This window comes from Triturus cristatus, chromosome 5_1, assembly GCF_964204655.1.
Source record: "Triturus cristatus chromosome 5_1, aTriCri1.1, whole genome shotgun sequence".
Taxonomy (NCBI): Eukaryota; Metazoa; Chordata; class Amphibia; order Caudata; family Salamandridae; genus Triturus; species Triturus cristatus.
The window spans coordinates 441663650-441683533 of NC_140587.1; the positions used below are offsets into that span (position 1 = coordinate 441663650).

The 19884-nt window shown below is 44.1% G+C and overlaps 1 protein-coding gene across 3 annotated transcripts in view; it reads right to left on the bottom strand.

Annotated features, from left to right (window-relative positions):
* Positions 1-19884, bottom strand: part of NDUFAF6 (NADH:ubiquinone oxidoreductase complex assembly factor 6) — an 86269-nt gene that overhangs the window by 47690 nt on the left and 18695 nt on the right. For all 3 annotated transcript variants that reach the window (XM_085605232.1, XM_085605231.1, XM_085605233.1), the window contains exon 2: positions 12284-12383. In XM_085605232.1, the coding sequence (XP_085461358.1) occupies positions 12284-12383 (100 nt within the window). The remainder of the gene's footprint in view (positions 1-12283; positions 12384-19884) is intronic.

A 19884-nucleotide genomic window follows, 5' to 3' on the forward strand; every position in this document is an offset into this window, starting at 1 on the left:
TGGTGATACAGAACAGCAAAACAACAGTTTTAACATGCAGATGCTACGGTGCCTCGTGCTCATCAGCAGGCTGTAAAGAGTGACACCCATTGCAACCAGTGAGTGAGTCTTAGGGCCAGCTGTACAACCATTAAATTTAGCAAGTCGCAAATTGCACAAAATTGCGACTCGCAAAACTTAATGTACAACAGTGTCTCAGACACTGTTTGTGATTCCCAAAGGGGGTCGCAAATTGCATGCCTCATGAATATTAATGAGGCTCTCGCAATTTGCCACCCCATTGGGAATGGCTTGCACTCCCAGGGATGGTGGCCTGCTGGGGTCAGCAGACCACAATGACTGTCACTACTTTTTTAATAAAGCAGTTTTTTTACATTTATTTTTTTAAATGCAGCCGGTGTTCCTTAAAGGAAAACAGGATGCATTTAAAAAATACAAATTAAACTTTCCAGTTACATTTTTCAAGGGCAGGCAGTGGTCCCTGGGACCACTGCCTACTCTTAAAAAATATTTGCAGACCCATTCACAAAGGGAACCCCTTCCAGTTTGCGAGTGGCCTACCACCCTTTTGTAAAGGGTGGTAAACTGCGAGTATTTTGCGACTGCAAATGCGGCGGCAAAACAATCATACATAGGTTTTAGACTCGCTATTAGGAAGGGACGCCCTTGGTATGCCCCTTCCAAATAGCGAGTCGCTGATAGGTTAGCGACTCGCAAAATAGGGTTAGTACATTGGGCAGATGTTTTTAGCAGTCGCAAAGGGGCCAAATTCCCCTTGGCGACCGCAAAAACGGTTGTACATCGGCCCCTAAGAGCCTATCAGCATCTGGCCTATCACTAGGCACGAGCACCGCCTCATGCTGGTGAAGGTGACCAGGGGTTTGGGCTTCCAGCCGAGTACTAAGGTGAGACAATGCACCACGTGCCATTCGTGCTTCCAGTGAGTCACCCAGGAGGGGGCTTTTAAGGAGTGCAGTACCAATAAGCAGTCTTGCACGCTGCTCACACTCCTGCAGCTGACTGCAACTGCAGAGTTGAAAGAAGCTCCAGAGACAGCTCATTGAAGGGAGACTGAACTGAACCTCAGTCACCAACATACAAGTGAACCTCAGTCACTAGCACACAAGTGAATCTCAGCCACTAGCACACAAGCCAAAGCAGCAAATACATAGCTGTGGCAAAGCACCAGCCCGGTCATGACATAGAAGACTAGGTCAAGTCTGTTGATGCTCTTATGACACTTTCACTTTTGAATAATTATACAAATTAAATAAAAAAATTAGCTCACTGTTGAGGTGCGAACTGTGTCCTGTGCAAGGGCCATAGCTTTTGAGATACATTTGAGATTAGTACCTGGGCACAGGGAAATGTATCATTGAACAAGATTGTCAAAAGCTGACTGGGTCTGACCAGGTGTTGGAATAGGAATGTGCCCAGCATGGTAAACGCACATGTACATCTACAATGAGTGACCAACTGCTTGTGAAACTGGTTCCTGACTTAGATTTTGGCCTTAGAGCCATGCTGATCTAGCCCATGTAGAGAGGCCTTGGCATGTCCATGGAAAAGCGTGGTCCAGAAATCATCCTGTAACCTGGAAGGGTGTAATGTAATGTAAGCCCTCAAACAGCCCAGCACGATTGACATAAAGTGGTAATGGCAGCATACTGCGTTTTGTGAATTAAAGGTGCGACCAGGCCTTTTTCTCTCAATCAGGGAGATAATAGCCTATTGCCACCTCTAATTTAAGGTTCCACTGTTATGTGAGACCAAGAACCTTGAGCTGGCATCCCATGTGCATTTCGCGTGAATGTATGTGCAGCGAGTGCGTAACACAAGTGTGGTAGTAGGACATTTAGTGTTGTACGAGTCTGAGTAATGTGGCAAGTGGTGTTCATTTTAGGTGGGCCAGGTTTAGCATAGCACAAGATGGAGGACGAGGACAGCTTCCGCAGACTGTGGATGTGTATTGCCTACATTCCTGGGGCTGAAAGAGGAAGACCCGGACACTGAAGTGATGGAGGATGTAGAGAGGGCTACCTTTTGAAATTCAATAAGGGCTGCTGATTAGTTCTCCGGAGCACTGTCATTAGGTAGATGGCAGGAGTGAGGGGTGTGACTGCAGTTTCTGTTGTTCAAGGTGAGGACATTTTTAGCCATGGCCTGCCCTTTGGTCTATCCCCGATTACTACTTAACCCCTTCGATGCGCATGACGGAGCGGTTCCGTCATGCGCATCGGTTGCGCTGTGCGTATGACGGAACCACTCCGTCATGGCCCCGCCCGCGCAATAGAACCTTCAGCACAGTGCGGTAATCCGCACCGCGCTGAAGGGGTTAAGGAAGCCCGATGACAGCAGAGAGTTCACTCTTGCACTGCTGTTTAGGATGCCCTTGCATGTCCCAGTGCTGCGAGACCCATCACTTTGTACGAGTGGCTGGAGCAGCCAGAATATTATATTTGATTAGAAAAGAGAACTGGCACAAACAAGTTCTGAAACCTTAGACAGCGCGTCCTAATTCTCTGTCTGGAAATTGTGTATAACGTGGAATTCATACTAAGGCTGTTACATACCAAGTAAAACTTGGATGACCTGTTGTCCGCCAAAGCTTGGAAGATGACTGCTGCCAATGCTAAAGTGACAGAAACTGAAGTCACACTGCCTCCACTGAAGCAGGAAGCCCTGATCAGCCTGAATGCCACAATTACCTAAAGTCTATCATCACAGATGACTCAGCCTGGAAGCTACCACTACCAATTCTGAACCCCCTCTGTAACGGGCCAGGAAGGCCACCGCTGCCGAAGACGCGGATTGCAGAATTGCCATACCAACCTCATGTCGCGAACACTGTCCCGATATGAAGCTGCAGTAGTGTCCCCCACACAGGAGAGGAGCTACCACCATGAGGGCAGGAGCATCAACCGCATACACTGCAGTGCTACATCCTTCCACAGTAGGTAAACATGGGAAACTGATTGTATTAGTCGCTATCTGTGCCGGAGTAATTGGTGCTGGGGACAGTAGACGTAGAATATCGGCCCTAGTAGGGAGAGAGGACTGCAGCAGGGAAGGGGTGTAAAGCCCTATTGTTAAAACGCAACTCAAATTACAACTGTTTATCATGTTCTTATCAAATTACATAGTACTTAGTTCTGCTTTGAGACTCAAAATACTTTATTTTATGCTTAAAAGCAATGGAATAGACGTTACATTATTGTGTCAGTTAGTTGGCTTGAGCGCCGACCTCTTGTCCCCGTACTATCTCCCCATGATGGCATGGACTGCTTACCAGTGGTGTAGGAGGCGGGGGGGGGGGGGGTGGAGGGCGGTCCGCCCCGGGCAGCACGAGTTTTTTTTACAAATTTTATTGCCCTTCATAGTCAACATATATGAAGTGACCTGGTTCCATAGGTTGATGTGACACAGCAGACGTAGCCAGTATATATCTTTAGGTAATTTATTAAGATGTAAAGTCCATAGAATAGCCCCATGTAGATGTACCTGCTGGTCTGTGGAGGGTCAGTGCAACTACCAACGTCTAGCCTCCAGTACTTAAGGACAACGTGCCTCTGTGAACAAGGTAATTGGTGACTGCCTGTCCAGTTTTGCTTTCTTGGGAGAGTGTCTCCATCGAGAGGAGTTTCCCAGTGGACCCACAACTGAAATGGCTAACCACCTAGTGCGTGATGTTGTGTTGGGAAAATATGTTCGGGGGCAAAAATCGGGCCCCGGTGTTAAACTTTGGTGTTTTGCAGTACCATAATAATGTTTACTGTGGTCAGTTCAAGTTTTTTAGCGCTCCATTCAGTCAGCGCTATAAGCGATCCGTGTTATTTGGAAAGCGATGCCTTTTGAGAGGACCAGTGTTTGTGCCAAGTGGAGTTACAAGCGTAAACTTGCTCGTGAGTTTCCATCAACTGGTGGCTTGTTGCGGAACGCTGCAGTGTTTCCGGTTTTTAAGTCAAGTGGAGCTACACCCTGTCATTAGCAGCATTGTGGTAGAAAGTATTACATTTTTTTTTGTGGTTTGTACTGAGAAGGCATTTTGACTAAGGGCAGTTCAACCGCCATGCTTAGTTTTAAAAATGAGGCGCGTGTCTCTGCCGGTGCGCGCTCTTACCTTTTGCACATCTGACGATCTTCCTTTGTGACGTGCCTCATTCCGATTTCACGAAGGCGACTGTGTCCTGTATCCTGAGGCGCACACATTCACCTTGAGCCATCCGGTGACAGCGTGCCGCCATCTTAGGAATGGTTTACGATCGCATACTAATCTATTGCTCGTTCAAGACTGATTTGCCAACCACGTTGTTTGCTATCAATAAAGTTTTGGAAACCTGTACCAGAGTCGAAATGGGAGGATCGTTTTGAGCCCAACCGTCATCTGTAGCGGAGTAGACTTTCAAGTTGTTTCGTATTTATTGTGTTTTTACTTGGTTGGGCATGAACACTTCACGAGTCAGGTGGTGAGTTAAAACTGACAAGTAATTTGCTGCAAAGAATTTCTTCTGCTGCCTACGCCTGTTTTTCATCATCCCAGTGACAGGCACACTAGTGACATTATTTTTGGAAAGGTCATTCGTACACAACATACTTCAGTGTGTGATTGTTTTTTTTTGTTTTTTTTAAATGTGTTGTGTTGTTTTTATGATTTAAATGTTGGAGTTGTTGCTCAAGTTTAAGGTCCGATGCAAGTGACTGAGTTTTTTTTTCATCTCATTCAACAGTGGCGTGTCACCAAGTACAGTGGCACGCACACCTATTGTGCAGCATTCTCTGACTTGTTACGCAGCTATTTTTTCACCTGGTGCTACATGTGGTTTTTGTAGTGTGTATGCACTAAGTTGGGTTTGGGTTGTAGTCTCATTTCCACGCCGTAGCTGCATTTTCCTTTTAGGGGTTGGTTAAGGGTTTTTTTTTCCTCGTATGCTGGATTTTGGTCCACTAGTGTGTGTGTGTTTTTTGTCACGTTATGCTGCTCATTGGTCATTCTGAAGGTTGTGCTCCAAATTTAGTTATTTGGAATGGGTTTTAGCCCTATTTCCATGTTGCAAGTCACTGTTTAGTTACTTTACCAGTTATGGGGGGTGAGTGTTCCATTTATTAATCAGTTATGGGTGTTAATCCTTTAGTGGTTTAAGTCCCATATACTCAGAGTTTAGGGGGTGTTAGTCCCACCTACGTTATTGGTAATGGGTGTTAGTCCCATCTACCCTGTGTACAGGGGGTCCTAGTCCCTCCTATGTTATTAGTAATGGGTATTTGTCTTTTTACTAACCACACCAACCTCCAACATTCCAGTCACGTCAACATTCCACATGGAACTCTCACACTGGCTGAGCAGCTAGTTACAAGATACAGGAGAACAGTTAACCTTATATGAAGATACTACAATATAATCTGCAATTTCAGTAATACATTTACATCTTCCAGTCTCCGTTTCACTTTCTTACATCACATCTCTGTTAATTGTATAATGCACCCGTACACTTCGGCTCTCCCCCGCACTCTTAGCCGCGGGCGCAAATGCAGGATTGTTTGCCAGCACCCCTCCCCCGCTCCTACGGCCACCGCAGGGCAGCTAAGGCTGGGACCGCCACGGGTGGCAAAAGGCCTAGCTACGCCACTGCTGGTCACCTCAATACCCTGACAGTCAAGAGTGGAAAGGGCTGTACTTGGCCTAGTTTGGAGAGATGGTTGCGGCTCAGTAGTCTCTGTCTGCCCTGTGGCTCCCTAAATGGGGCCTGACACCAGGCCTCCTTCTCGAGCCCCTGCCTATAGCAATGGTTCCCCTGGCCATCTCTATGATGGAGGTTGGTGCGACTGTTACCAACTCAAAATATTTATAGTGCACCTGTCACTTTATAAACACACACATGCAGGCATAAAAAAAAAGGAGGCGGGAAAAGTGGAAAAGAGAAAAAGGATGGTAAAAGAAAACAGACCAAGACCAGGACAGAACAAAAGAGAAGAGAAAACCCGGCAAGAGCAAGCAATGACTGAAACATAGGAAAGTGAAGCAAACTGAACCAAACTTGAGCAGGAGGAAAGAACAAAACAAAAAGGACAAAATACTCCAGTCGGAAGTAAAACTGAAATACATAAAAAGGATGAGAGATGATAGTGACTCGTAATGCATGACATAGTGGGCAGAACAAAGGGGACGGATTTAGACAAGTGGAGCAGAAAACCTAATTAAAATGATAAAAATAAAAGAGCACGCAGAAAGAGGCAATGATTAGCAAAGCGAATACATCTGGATTTAATATGCAAATGCATGCAAGTCAGGGAGCCAGTAGGAGCGGACAGAGAGGGGTATAGTTGTAAAGTAGTTCCTCATGCAGTTCAATGCAAGCACTCCAGTGTAGGCAGAAAGAAACGCAGAACAGCCGATCGCGTTAGGTGAGAGATGAATACAGCGATGGCCTGAGCCAAGACATGAGTGACAAATTCTCAAGGAAAAGGCTAATAGAGGCTGGCCATAGCCAGCCAATAGTTTAGGGGACAAGCCCAAAGACCATCCTTTGTATTTTGTCAGCAATAGGGCAGTATTTCAACTGTGCTGTCAAAGCGAGACCTAAATAGGGCTCACTGAAAAAGAGAGACACTGGACAAAACGGAAAAAAAGCTTAAAAAGTGGTACCGAAGGATAGAAAAGGGAAAGGACAGAAAATAGAAAGACAATACCTTGTATTTGGAAAATTCATGAAAAGTGTAGAGGATGTGGTAAGAGAAGAAATAAGCGTACCTGCTGATTCTATATTATCAGTGCAACTGAACTGAGAAAGATATCATGTTTTACTACTAGCACGTTTCAGAACTGTGAAAAGAAATATTTAGTAGAGATGAATGATTTACAAATATTTTAAAGAGACAAAAAATAATAGTAAAGAAGTGATTATGGTAATATGCATATTTTAATATTTCAGTTAACATTTTTGACAGCATGGTTACAGATCCACGCTCAGTGTGTCATGGTTTTATGTATCCAAATGAAACTATTAAATACATTATAATAATACAAAAGGGAAAAAGTCTCCACATGGTACTTGTCAAAACGGGTGTGAGCGATCAGATATTGAAGTAGTGACTGTAAATGTATGTGTAATCTGAAGGTCACTGGTTCTAATCCTTGGAATACGAGCAGTTCAACTGATTAATATGAAGGCTTCCAGTTTTCCATTTTAACTGATTTTTACAGATAAATACAGACTGAAAACAATATATTTCCTGACTGTATTTATTTTTAAAAGCGGAAAAATACAGAAAAGTGTGCTTCTTGTGAATGACTCTTCTTGTTGTCCTTCATGAATTCCAGACCAATCGCTAAGCAGATAGACACCATGGGGATTAAAAAAAAAAAAAAAGATGAGATTGCCTTAAATATAGGCATATGTTTACAGGTATTTGTATATAATGCTAATATTGACCTGTCAGAGTTTTGTTTTGTTCTATGTGCCTGCTTAATTTGCTAAAACGTGAAAGGCATCAAAGTATGAGTGCATGTAGACCAGTTAAATAATTGTGAAAATTTACCATTTAACGTCTCATTTTATTCTCAAAACATAAAATAAATAAGGATAAACACCACTAAAATGGCAAAAAATAAATATGGATAAATAGCAGACGGAAATATTTAAAAAATAAGTACCATAAAACCGGGAGCCCTAATTAATATACAGAATGTAGAGATTTATGATTAGCCTGCAACCTCCAAGTTCTAATTCTAGGTAGAAAACTCAGCGAGTTAAAGCATTTACTGAAGAAATTCAAGTGTTAAAATCTGTCATATTTAAATTATGGTGAAATAGATCAGTGGTTTAACGCACTTACTGCAGTGATCTGTGTGTAATCTGTGTGTTGCAGGCTCCAGTCTTACTGAGATAACTCCCACCCAGCAGTGCACTGACAGTGTGAGATCTGCAAGTTAAAAAGTCGAGAACATACACACTGAAATATGTACTTGTAAAAAGCAGGCAGGCTGCAGGAAAGTAACCACTCTAAATTCCTCCCTTAAGCCACACCGAGGGCCCTCTATGATTATTGCAAGCTGGACCCTCTACCTTACATCTGCCACAGTGGCAAGGTCACAGTCAGGTGTGTCCTATGATGATGCTTCTCTGTTCCCACATCTCCACAGTTCTCAAAGATGATATCTGCCAATATTCGAGGACCAAATACAGTAGTTTAATTTCAGCCCTTTGGCATGTTAAGGACATCATAGGATATTAATTACATGGGAAAGTGACAGAGGAAATAACAGTGTGTCTCCTGGCCCACATGGAACCTTGAAAAATAAAATGAGAGGCCTCTGTGCAAGTTGGCTGTATTAACCTCACTACCAGCCATGGCCTATCGTTAAGGGCAGTGCCCCCCCCCCCACCCCACCTTTTTCTGAGCTGGAACAGTGTCGGTCAGGTTGATCAAAGGTCAGTCTGACAGACACATTCCATCGAGTGTAAGGTAGCTAGACACTGAAGATGAGGTAAATGCAGAGGTGCCTGGCTGCCTGAGTCGAAATTTTCTGGTATGAAAATTTCACAGCCTGGTGGGCGTGACCTCCTTATGCCGCCAAAGTCTTCTGTGAGCATCCCCCTTCATGACGAGAGGGTGCGTCACTGATCAGACTCAGACCTGGGAGCTTCAGCTTTAAGGCATAAAGTGCCCATTGCCCAGTGTCCATCAGTGACGCTCATCACAGAATGAGGTGGGGTTGGCAACTCTTACTTACCCCATCCCACTCTTTGACGAGATAAGGAAGGTCACGGTCAGGCAGTGAGAGGAAGCCTATGTTGAGGAAGCCAATTAGCATCTGTTGTGTCTTCCAGAAACAACAAAGTCTTACCTCCCACCACCTGAGATCTCCGCTGTGGCCAGGCACGTTTTTTTTAAATTTAAATGTTGTTGGGTGTGTGCATGCACGTACAAAGTTTGTGTGCATGCTTGTATGCTGTGAATGGGTGTGTGCATGTGAATGTGCAGTGTGTGTGTGTGTGCGCGCACATGAATGTGGTGTCTGTGTGTGAATGTGGTGGGTAGGTGTGTGTGTATGTATGTCAATGTGATGTCTCTGTGTGTGTGTGTGTATACACACCAGAATGTGGTGTCTGAGTGTGCTAGTGAATGTGGTGTGCGAGTGCATGTGAATGTGGTGTGTGTATGTGCACGGCCGCCCCAGCTCTACTGCACATTACGGGGCTGCCACTGATGACTACCACACCTTCACCATGAGTCCCACCTGAGCAATCCAGTGTACTTGTCTGTTTTTAACTACAGTAGCAGCTGTGTGAAATGTGGTACTTCATTTAAGCAGCACATCGAAAGGTGTCCTATCAATTAATCATGTTTAAATTAAGACTTTCACATTTGGAGTCCCAGCAATTTAATTCTGGGTTTTTGTGTAAATATATACTGTGTAAATGTAAACAATAAAATCAGCATATATACAAGTATAATCCAATAATACATTTAAAATAATTAATAATTTCCCAAATGAGCTTGGCAGAAATGTGAGCGTACAGCTTTTTCGAACACTACTCTTTCTGCGAAGTGCTGTCGGGAAAAGGGAAAATCGCAGTACTTCAGCATTCTAACTCAAGTGTTGCGCATGGATTTACAAGAGCTAGTAATGTACTCAAGTCATAATGAAGAATAACAGGGGCTGAAAAGTATCCTTTTAGCAAGTAACATCACTTCAATTATCTTCTTTACATGGAATGGTCTTAACAGGGTTAAACCCCGTGTTTTCATGAAATCAACTAAAGGAAAGATATTAATGCGGAATTTCAAGAATGCCCACTTGAAGCATGATTCAGTGACTCCATGCTTAGACAGAAAGGCGGTCAATGTTCTAATTGCAAATAGTGGATGGATCCGACCACAACTCTAGACCATCAAAGGCACAAGAACAATGGAACTGACAAGAAAAGGCTTCAGTAAACACCCTGCATTGTTACCCGTGAGGCCATCCCTAATCTCTGCTCTCAGGGTCCTCAAGTCAGGTGATGACCATGATCTCAACATTGCCAAGACCAAAACAGGGAAGGAATAACTGATTGCGACCTAAACATTTCAGATAATATAAGAAAGAGTTATTGATACTGGTCAGCTTTGTGCAGCAAGCACATAGCCGAGGTTCTGCCTGATTTACGGCAGCAGAACATCTTAAGATCCTACATTTTAAGAGTCAAACCTGTTCTGATCTTTTTCCTTGAGTCACACTCCTTAACTTGACTCCTAGTTACACAAGTTCAATGACAAGCACTAACACGGTTTCCCCCCAATATGATATTTAACCCTAATATGATATTTAACGTAGTCCATGCATTCGATTTTTGCCTTATTGATAATCAAACCAATATCTTCGCAGAATGGAGCAGATGTTTATGAAGGCCATGTGGATGGTGCATGATCAGTGAAGAGTCGAGTTGGCAGCAGTTTGCCAGCCAGGTCTTAATCACATGTACAATATCAAAGTTGCATTTTATTTTTAAAAATGTGACACACAAGCCTTTCTTCCTTAAGGACACATTTATCAAGGCCTGCAAACTTTTGGAACGCCTGGTCATGTGTTCTGGCACTTTTGAAAACCTGCCTGCGTCTGGGAAATCTGCAATTCAATAATATATCACCACAGCTTTTCTGCACTGAGTTGATTAAGCTGAATGGGCCATTGTTCAGAGGAAGAACTTGTAAACCCTTCTGAAAACTAGTCCTGTGCCTAAACATGAATATGGAGGAGACTATGGTGAGCAATGGCATTGAATCAAATTTAAAAAATACGATGGCTAAATCTCTGACTTCACCCGAATGCCTGAAGGTGATCAATGTAGATGTAGGGCTTTTTTGCTGCCAACAGACCTCCTATGACCTCATGAAGTATGAAAATCAAGGGGCTTTTTTATGGCCTGGAAAAATGGGGCGCACAGAAACCTGTGGTTTTATTCTCCCCTTCTACTGCAGAGGGCTATGCCAGTGTATAGCTAGGGTTATGATATATAGACACCCACACACATACTTGCATACTATGTTCATCAGTCCCTATATTCAAGAGCTACAAACACTTCAATCAAGGTATGGGAAACGATCAGTCATAACTGATTTGAAAATCTAATACAAGCATATTTTCTCCCAGTACTGGAGAAAATCTCAATGTATTTTCTACGTCGTAAGTACCTCTTTTATTTCTCTGGTGGCAAACACTTCAAAGGTGTTGTTTTTAGCACTCGGAAATGAGGGACAACTCTTCAAGAATCATCCCTATCTCTGCTATTCAGGCCCTAATTAATCCAGATCGTCTGGTCTGGCAGAGTTACCCGAGAGTTTACAGTGGAATTCAATTTTCATTTTGTACCTTGTTTCTCTGGTGCAGTTCCTTAATAAAGGGCTGAAACGGTATCTGTGAAGTGTAGGTTACCATAGGCAAAGTTTGCATTTTTTTTCTGCTACACATCTGAAGAAAAGTGAATTTTCTTTTTTTTCTTGTCATGTCATTGGGGACTTGGCTTTTCAAAAACCCTACATAAGCTCACTGTCCATTTCAACAAAAGCAACTAAATTAGTGGTGCTGGTCTCGGTAGCTCACAGGGTTCTAAGCAAGAATAAGGATAACAGTTGAAAGACTCAAGAAAGCTGCTGTTTCTTTTGGACTCTTTTCCTAGCACTTAAAATTAGATCATAAACAAGCCAACTCTGAGGACTGTACTGGTTCTCAGTTGCAAAAATATAGCATTTTTTCAAACTGATCTGTGTTACCCACCAAAACTGAACAATAAATGTGAAATGACTACACACTGAAGCTAAACGACAAGAGGTTGCAAACAAAAGTTGCTTACAGTTTACAGGAAAAATAGCTAATCATGACCCTCCCTCCCTCAAGATCCCTACCGTTCTCTTTATTTAGAGACACTAGCATATACTGTTAACTTCAGCAATGTGTCAATACCACAATACCCGTTTTTGCGGAAGTTAGTATTCAAACATGCTAAGTATAGCATTTTTATATACCATCAATCATATCCATACATGAATGTGCATGTTGTTAGGATGCTCGGAAATAGCATAATTCTGAGTTCACGCCTTGGTTTCTCAATTAAAACAATGACATTTGGCTGGTGCTCAGAAGCTAGCTTGGCAGCTATGGAGCTGTATATAAACTGACTGCTCATAACTGGATCACCTGGTACCCTTTATGCATCTGCAACTGGTAACCTAGATTTTGGCAGACATCATTACAGTCCATTATCTCTCATCTCCATAGGCTCTTAAATTATGCAATACCTGCCTGAGCCAGTTCCACGTTGAAGGCCTTCAGTGCCAGAGCAGAACTTCGTGATTCTGGAGGTAGCAGCAAGGAGCACAGGAAGCCTTCATGGTCACGTGTCCTGAGAAGAGTTATCAGAAATGGAAATGTTACTGTTTGATCACTTCAAAAACATTACACTTAAAAAGCCAAAAAGAAAGTGTTTTTTTTAATTACGACAATTCAACTTTTTGTTCTACCAGACTTCTGTGCCTGGGTTTATTGGGGGTGCTGTGGCAGCTTCAATCTGGATTTTTTTGCTCAATGTGGGACGGCACTAGGATTGCCATAGTACGCTCTAAACACACCCACAGCCAACAGAGTCCAAGTTTAGTGTGTCTAAAGACTTCTGCCATCTTGAAAACACCCATAGTGGGTATGGTTGGCACTGAGAACCTTTACCCTATTGGTTAGGATATACCCAAGAGTCATTCCCATCCACTAGCTCGTGCCCGGCACAGATGTGACATCTCCAGGCGCCCACTTCAGAACACTCCTGGTCCAATGGCAAATTGGAAGGTGACTGAACCTGTTGTCTGAGACCTGAGAAGCCTGGTCCTGCTCTCTCTCTTATACCCAGGACACAGAAATGGGTTATCAGGCTGACCTCCTATTAAAGTCACTGGGACACAAACAGCTGTAAGAGGCATTTCCCTGCAACTGCCCAGCGGACCAGTGGCAACTGGACCTGGACCCTCTTGTTAGGCCTCTTTCTGACACCCTGTGAGTCACAAGGTGCGTTCCCTGAGGTCTTGGGGGCTGTAGAAGTGTACTCCTGTGGTGGATTGGGACTTAAAGGACTAAAGTCAGTAGGATAAATCTTTGATCAGGACGAACTTGGTTGGTGTATCCGGCCTGTGATCCAACATGGGTGGCAAATTGAGCCTAGGTCCCAGCTAGCCTCAACCATTGACCATCAGTGGCATTTTGTGCTCCTTGGTGCTATTCCTACTTAAAACTTGAAAATCATATCTCCTTTTCCTTTTATTGGAATTTTGTAGTTTTGGTGTCATTTTGTTATTTACATTTTACTCTATTTTTCAAATCCATTCGGAATGGTTATTGGTTTGTATTTTTATGTTATTACTGTTTTGGTACTGCCTAAATAATTTACACAGTTAAGCCAGTCCGCTCGGCGCCACAGCTACCAGGGCGTTGATCTCAGGTTCATTTAGTGACTGAGGGTTTGGCCTGACAACAGTTAGGATAATTTCTTTAGGTGGGCAGTCACCCACCAACCAAAAAAAAAAAACCTGAATTCTTACAATAACCATCCTGGGGGTCTTCTGAACAGTGATCTTCGAATATTGGTTTACAAAGATTGAATCCCACGGCACTTGTATTCTCAAACATGACAAGAAAAGAATTGCCATTTTGGCCGAAGTCTGCTGCTGACACCTTTGCCACATATGAGTGTGTGCAACAAACAAATTTCCTTAAGATATACATGAGACGTGTACACATCTGGGGCAATATTATACAGCGTGTTTCACATACCAAAGCAATACAGGATCTTGCTAAGCATCCACAAGCCTCAACTCACTCCCCATCGAGAGTAGGGGTCTTGAGATCTCTGTCCATCTTTCCCCATAGGATATACTATGTGCTCAGTTAAACTAAAATTCTGTTATATAAAAGGTATTATGTTGGTCTTTTCTAGTTCAAACGCTGAGAAGATTTGGATTCAGTTAAACCTTTATAGGCATGCTGAGAGCAAACTACCATTCCCCAAGGTCCAAATTCCTAGCAAATGGAGTGGCTTCGTTCTCCTTCGATCTCTCACGGGGCACAAGGCAGGGGTGCCCACTTTCCCCTCTGCTTTTTGCTCTAAATATAGAACCTTTGGCGGAACGGATCAGGGAAAACCCAGGGGTTAAGGGGGTGACATTTGGTTCGGATCACCACAAGATTTCCCTCTTTGCGGATGATGTCCTCCTACCTGTCGCTGAGCCATTGACCTCTCTGCCAACCATTCAAGTGGAGCTTCAATTCTTTGAAACAGTTTCAGGTTTCAAGGTGACACTTTCTGAATCCTTCCTGCTTAACTGGAATCTAACACGTGAAGTGATGGGGGTGCTGGAGGAGACATCGACAATCTGCGGCGCCCGAAAGGAAATAACATACTTGGGGATGAGACTTACCCCTAAAATAGCGCGTCTTTATAAGGCCAACTACCCCCCTTGATGCGATAGCTCAGGGAGGATCTGACGCGGCGGGGACCAGCCCACATCTCATGGATAGGGAGAATTAAAGCTCTCAAGATGAACGTCCTCCCCAGCCTGCTATACCTATTCCAAGGGCTCCCGATCCCGGTGGACAGAGCACGCTTTACAGAGTTGAATAAAATAACTACTAAATTCATCTGGCAGGGACAAAGGGCCCGTTTATCACACCGCCTTTTAAATAGGCCATGGGGAGGGGGGTTTGGCTCTTCTGGATTTCCGTGGGTACTACACAGCGGCTCAACTCCGGGTGATGACAGAATGCTCTCTTAGGGAATCCGAGAAACACTGGCTCCACATAGACCGACAGATCACAGGCAAGACTATCTGGAACCTCTTGTGGAAGAAGAAATAACAGACCCCCGAACGCTTACATTAGCACCCCCACGGCTACCACTCTGCAGGTGTGGGATGTGCTAACACGGGACTTGAACTTAACAACCTTTCCCTAACCTGACTCCCCCATTCACTTTAATCAGGACTTTCCCCCAGATCTTCAAGAGGGTCCCTTTGATGGGTGGAGAGTGGGGTGGCTGCCTTATTATCTCCGACTTATACAATAAAGGGAGGCTACGGACTTTTGAGGACTGTGTTAAGGCTTTCCAATTGCAACCGGCAGAAAAATATCACTACTTCCAGCTCAAGAATTGGGTGCAGCAACCCCAGGTGCGGCTGGCTGCTACCAGGGACCTGCTCCCGATTGAAAAATGTGCGCAATCAGTGGCTTCTTCCACGGGAACTATCTCCTTTCTGTACTCCCTCTACCGGGCATTGAGCCCACAGGGGACACCGAGCCACCAGAAATTCTGGGATGCTGTCCTTGCTACCCCTCTTGGGGAGAAACAATGGGGATCCCTATATAAGGACATCGTCAAATATAACAGTTCAGTGCACATACGAGAGGCCCACTATAAAATGATGTATGACTGGTACCTCCACCCCCAGAAACTACATAGAATTTTCCCAACACCACGGACAGATGCTGGAGGGGCAGTGGGCTACTAGGAACGCCACATGTGGTGGGATTGCCCTTCTATCCAACAGTTCTGGAAAGAGATCCTCTCCCAAATCAAACTGATTTTAGGCTATCTGATTCGAGACACTATAGACCATACCCTCCTAGGGATCCGGGACCCTATGCTGAAGCGTCAAACGCATGGGGACCGATCCATTATGTGGCTGTGCTTTGGGGCCGCCAAAATGGCAGTAGCGGCCGCCTGGACGAAAGCTGAGGCCCCTTCTCTTACCCATTGGCACGCCAGGCTCTGGTGAGCTCTAGCGTTGGAGCGACTGACAGACATTGCGGAGGATGCACGAAAGGGATTAGTTTATTTGGTCCCCACTGGTAGCATACATATCAGAAGGTCTGCCATTACTGGCCTGTGGCCCCAGGTTAAGGGTGCTCCATCTTTTCCAAATATAGATATATGTGTCCCGTGGACAAAGGGCAATAGGGGAGGGAGACTTATGACCCACTTCACGCCACTACACCCCACCACCTACCGATTAGATTTGTTGCGTAACCACCATGATGCATATGTTGTTCTTTGATTGTATATTATTTTTCTTTTTCTTCGGTTGGGCAATGAGCACAAGTATTATTTAGCGGATGTCCAACCTCTGAACTTACCTGAGGTATGATTCACATTTGCATTTGGGGGAACAGGGAGGGACATAAATGTAAGATGCTTAGAGAGGCTAAGACCTTGGAAACAAGCTGTGTATGTTTATTACAATATCCGTCACTCTTGGCCTAGGAATACTTCTTGTCGCAATTGCAATTTTGCTGTTCTGATACAAAAATCAATAAAAAGATTTTGAAATAAAAGGTATTATGAATGAGGTGATCAAGAAATTATCTGGACAATAAACTTTCCATGAGCTTCCAACATTTAGAGCTATAATGGAGAGGGCCCAGTAGAGCAAACGGAAGCCAGTTTAGAGGATTCAGAGAAGATAGGTCTAGTAGTTCCTGGAATGGTGAGAATGTATTATTACTAGTCAACTGAAGTGTGACAAATAATGGGGTAGGATGTAACCTAAGGCGTGGCCCTAAAGGAAATAAATGGGACTGGGGCATGGGTAGATTACCTGTGATGACCTATTACAGTCATTTCCAGACTAGCCCCCTAGGTTCGGCATTCCATGCTCTTCCACCTCGCTCGCCGACCCAAGAACTCTGTTTCATTTGTGGTATTCTATCATGCTATATACATTGCATGCAAGTCTTGGTCATGGACCATTAGGTTCAGTAATGTCCTGGTGTTATCAGTGCTATGTCACTCCTTGGTTCAGGTACAATCGTTGAATAAAGGTTTATAACGCTAAGGCCTGCAGTTTTAACTGAATATTCTGCTTCAGTATTAAGGATCAAGATACAAAGGAGAGTGCTTATGTTTTTTTATACGTTATTGAGACATTTGCCTTGCACATAGACTGCGGGGGGTGCCCCTGCTGCATTTTCCACTTCACTGAATATAGGCAGGGCCACTGGAATTATGTGGCAGGGGAGCACCTAATTATAGGGCAGAGTTGACTCAATTATGCGGCAAGAAAAGGCAAATGATGAGGCATAACAGCCTATTTTTTTTTAATAGTATAACATCATTATTTTGAACTTTTTACACAAGGTAACACTGCCTGGGCAACGATTTCACCTCAGTACCCAGTTTAACAACCAAATACAAAAATAAGCAACTGAAAGAGGACTAGTCAACCCTTGAACCCGTGAAAACACATTGCCACATTTTTAGAAACTTTTGATGGGTTATGTGGCAAATCCATAATTATGCTAAAAAACTGCATCCGCAGAATCACTTAATTCTCTGAATAAAGGTGAATGAATGTCACAGAGTTTCCCTTGAAGTTCTGCTAGGAGCTAAATGGCCCTGGGATTTTGTAAATTGGAAATGGGGCCATTGCTTCCATGATCTCCTCTGGCCTGATGGGGGGAGTACAGTTGAAGAGGTTCCTCGAGGGCAATCAAAAAAGCTGAATGAAGTCTAGAAAGAAAGCCCGGTATGACCGAGTTAAACCTTTGATCTGAGAAAGGAATGCAAACGTGAGTGTGATAACCTGCAATATCCAAGTTGCTTCTCCACAGCCTAATTTATAATCAGACTATTGTGGTGGTCTGCATAGGATAATCTAAAGCCTGCACGACATCTTGATTTGCTTTTGTGCCCCCACTTCTCTCAAACCCCCAAGTTGTCTTCTTTCAGATCATACAATACTGACCATACACACAAATGGCAAGAGAAAATGGAGAGTACAATATAGGCAGGAACATGACAACATAAGAGCAACATAAGAGCAACTTTGTGAAATAAAATAGGGCACGTTTTATAAGCCATTGTAACTGACACTACAAGGAGAAAATAACCATGTTTGCCAAGTGCAATAAATAAAATTACATAAAAGTGAAAAGAGTAACGGGCTGTGTGTAAAAAAGTCATCCTTTGCTACACTGCCGCTATTAAAACAAGTATTTACAATACAATGGTCTCGGCATTGGTAAAGTTAGAGCTATTGGCATTGCTCACGACATTATTTTTGTTTACGTTTTTGTTTTTAAAACATTTAAAGAAACGGCATTGTTATTTACAATGTCAATAGCTTAATCACTCTCAAATGCGAGACCTATTGCATTTGCACCCACACACAGAGCCACTGAGTGCTGACCGGACAGAAGCAGTGAACGGGCAGGAGCAGTGAACGGGCAGGAGCAGTGAACGGGCAGAAGCGGTGCCGGGACAGGAGAAGCGACAGGGCGGGCAGGAGAAGCGACAGGGCAGGAGAAGCAACAGGGCAGGAGAAGCGACAGGGCAGGAGAAGCGACAGGGCATGAGAAGCGACAAGGCAAGAGAAGTGATGTGGCAGGTGCTGTGATTAGGCATGAGCAGGACCAGTGAACGGGCAGGAGCGGTGACGGGGCAGGAGAAATTGACCATGCCGGAGAAAGTGACTTGTACTTATGTTCTTTGCCTAATAATTTGTATACTATTGCATGACATTCCCTGATGTGTCTGTAAAGCATACCTTTTGTCCCGAATTTTGACCTCCTGTCCTGAACTTTTGTCCTGAATTTTTACCCTTTCTCCTGAACTTTTACACGCACAGTCTTGTGTTTGCGCCCATGCCACTTGGCCACCCTACATACCCACCATATTTACTAATTCGAACCCACTGACAGAAGAGGACACAAACTCTCCCGTCCATGCTGTGCAGATGTTCACAAGCTAGGACACTGGCTTGCCGTGGGTTAATGTGCGCGCGGCATTGTGTTGTCCTTTTTGTACGTCAACGCTGCATACGAGAGAATACGCGTGCAAGCTGTTAGAACCGGCGCTGCTATCAATCCCATCGAGAGGACAGACTGCGGCTTTGTTTTAACTATCATCAGCACAAAGAAAGGGAAGCCAGACAGTTGTTTAAATGCCATTCAGGGCTGTGTGTTTGATGTATCAGGAAAGCCCACATCTAATAGCAGTCTAAAGGCAATTTGGTGAAATGAATTAACATGCTAATTGCCAGGCTGTGGAGGGTGCGGAGGCATATTTTGCTTACGCGAGAGAAGCCCGCTTCAATAAAAATAAAATAAAAAGTGTGGAAAAGAACTGGGGGCGCGTGAGCGCGTGATTTGGGGTCATGTTCTCATAGCACAATGGTTGATTATATCACTAACAGTACTCCTACTTTATGGCTTTAAAGCGAGTCGTGAGCCTTCACGTGTACGAAGGGCGATAGTTTTTTTTAAAAAAAATCTTTTCATAGTCGAGCTACTGCAACATTTCACAGCCTTCAGACACATTCAGCACCAGGGTGCACTCCTTGCCTGTGCACTGTGGCGAGTGACGCTGCGGCGGCATTGTCGGGGAACGTAACCAAAGTATTCATTTTGCCGACAGCAGGGGCATGAACGGCTGAGTGAACCCTCCGTTTAAAGCTGTAACCACGAGGGCAGTGTAGTGGAGTAAAGTGTAGTAGAGGGGAGTAGTAGATTGGAGTGGCATATAATGGAGTCTCGCAGAGTGTCGTCCAGAAACCAGGTCTCACAGAGAAAAATACTATCACGCCGACCTTGCTCCGGCACGGTTATCCCCCGTGGGTGCTTGGGGAAGGATGTAATATTTAAAAGAAGGCTCAATCACCAGAGGGGACATCAACACCAATCCCCAAGGTCTCTTGACTTCGGACCATCTGAGGGCAGCAAGTACAGAGTAATCACAGTGACCATTTTTATGAAAGCTTGATTCACATTTCTATTCTTTGGAGAAGATGGCTAAGAATAAACAGTCAAGTAAATGGCGACAGGCCCACACATGACAAGCAGCTCACAGCGTGATCATGAGCACAGGTAAA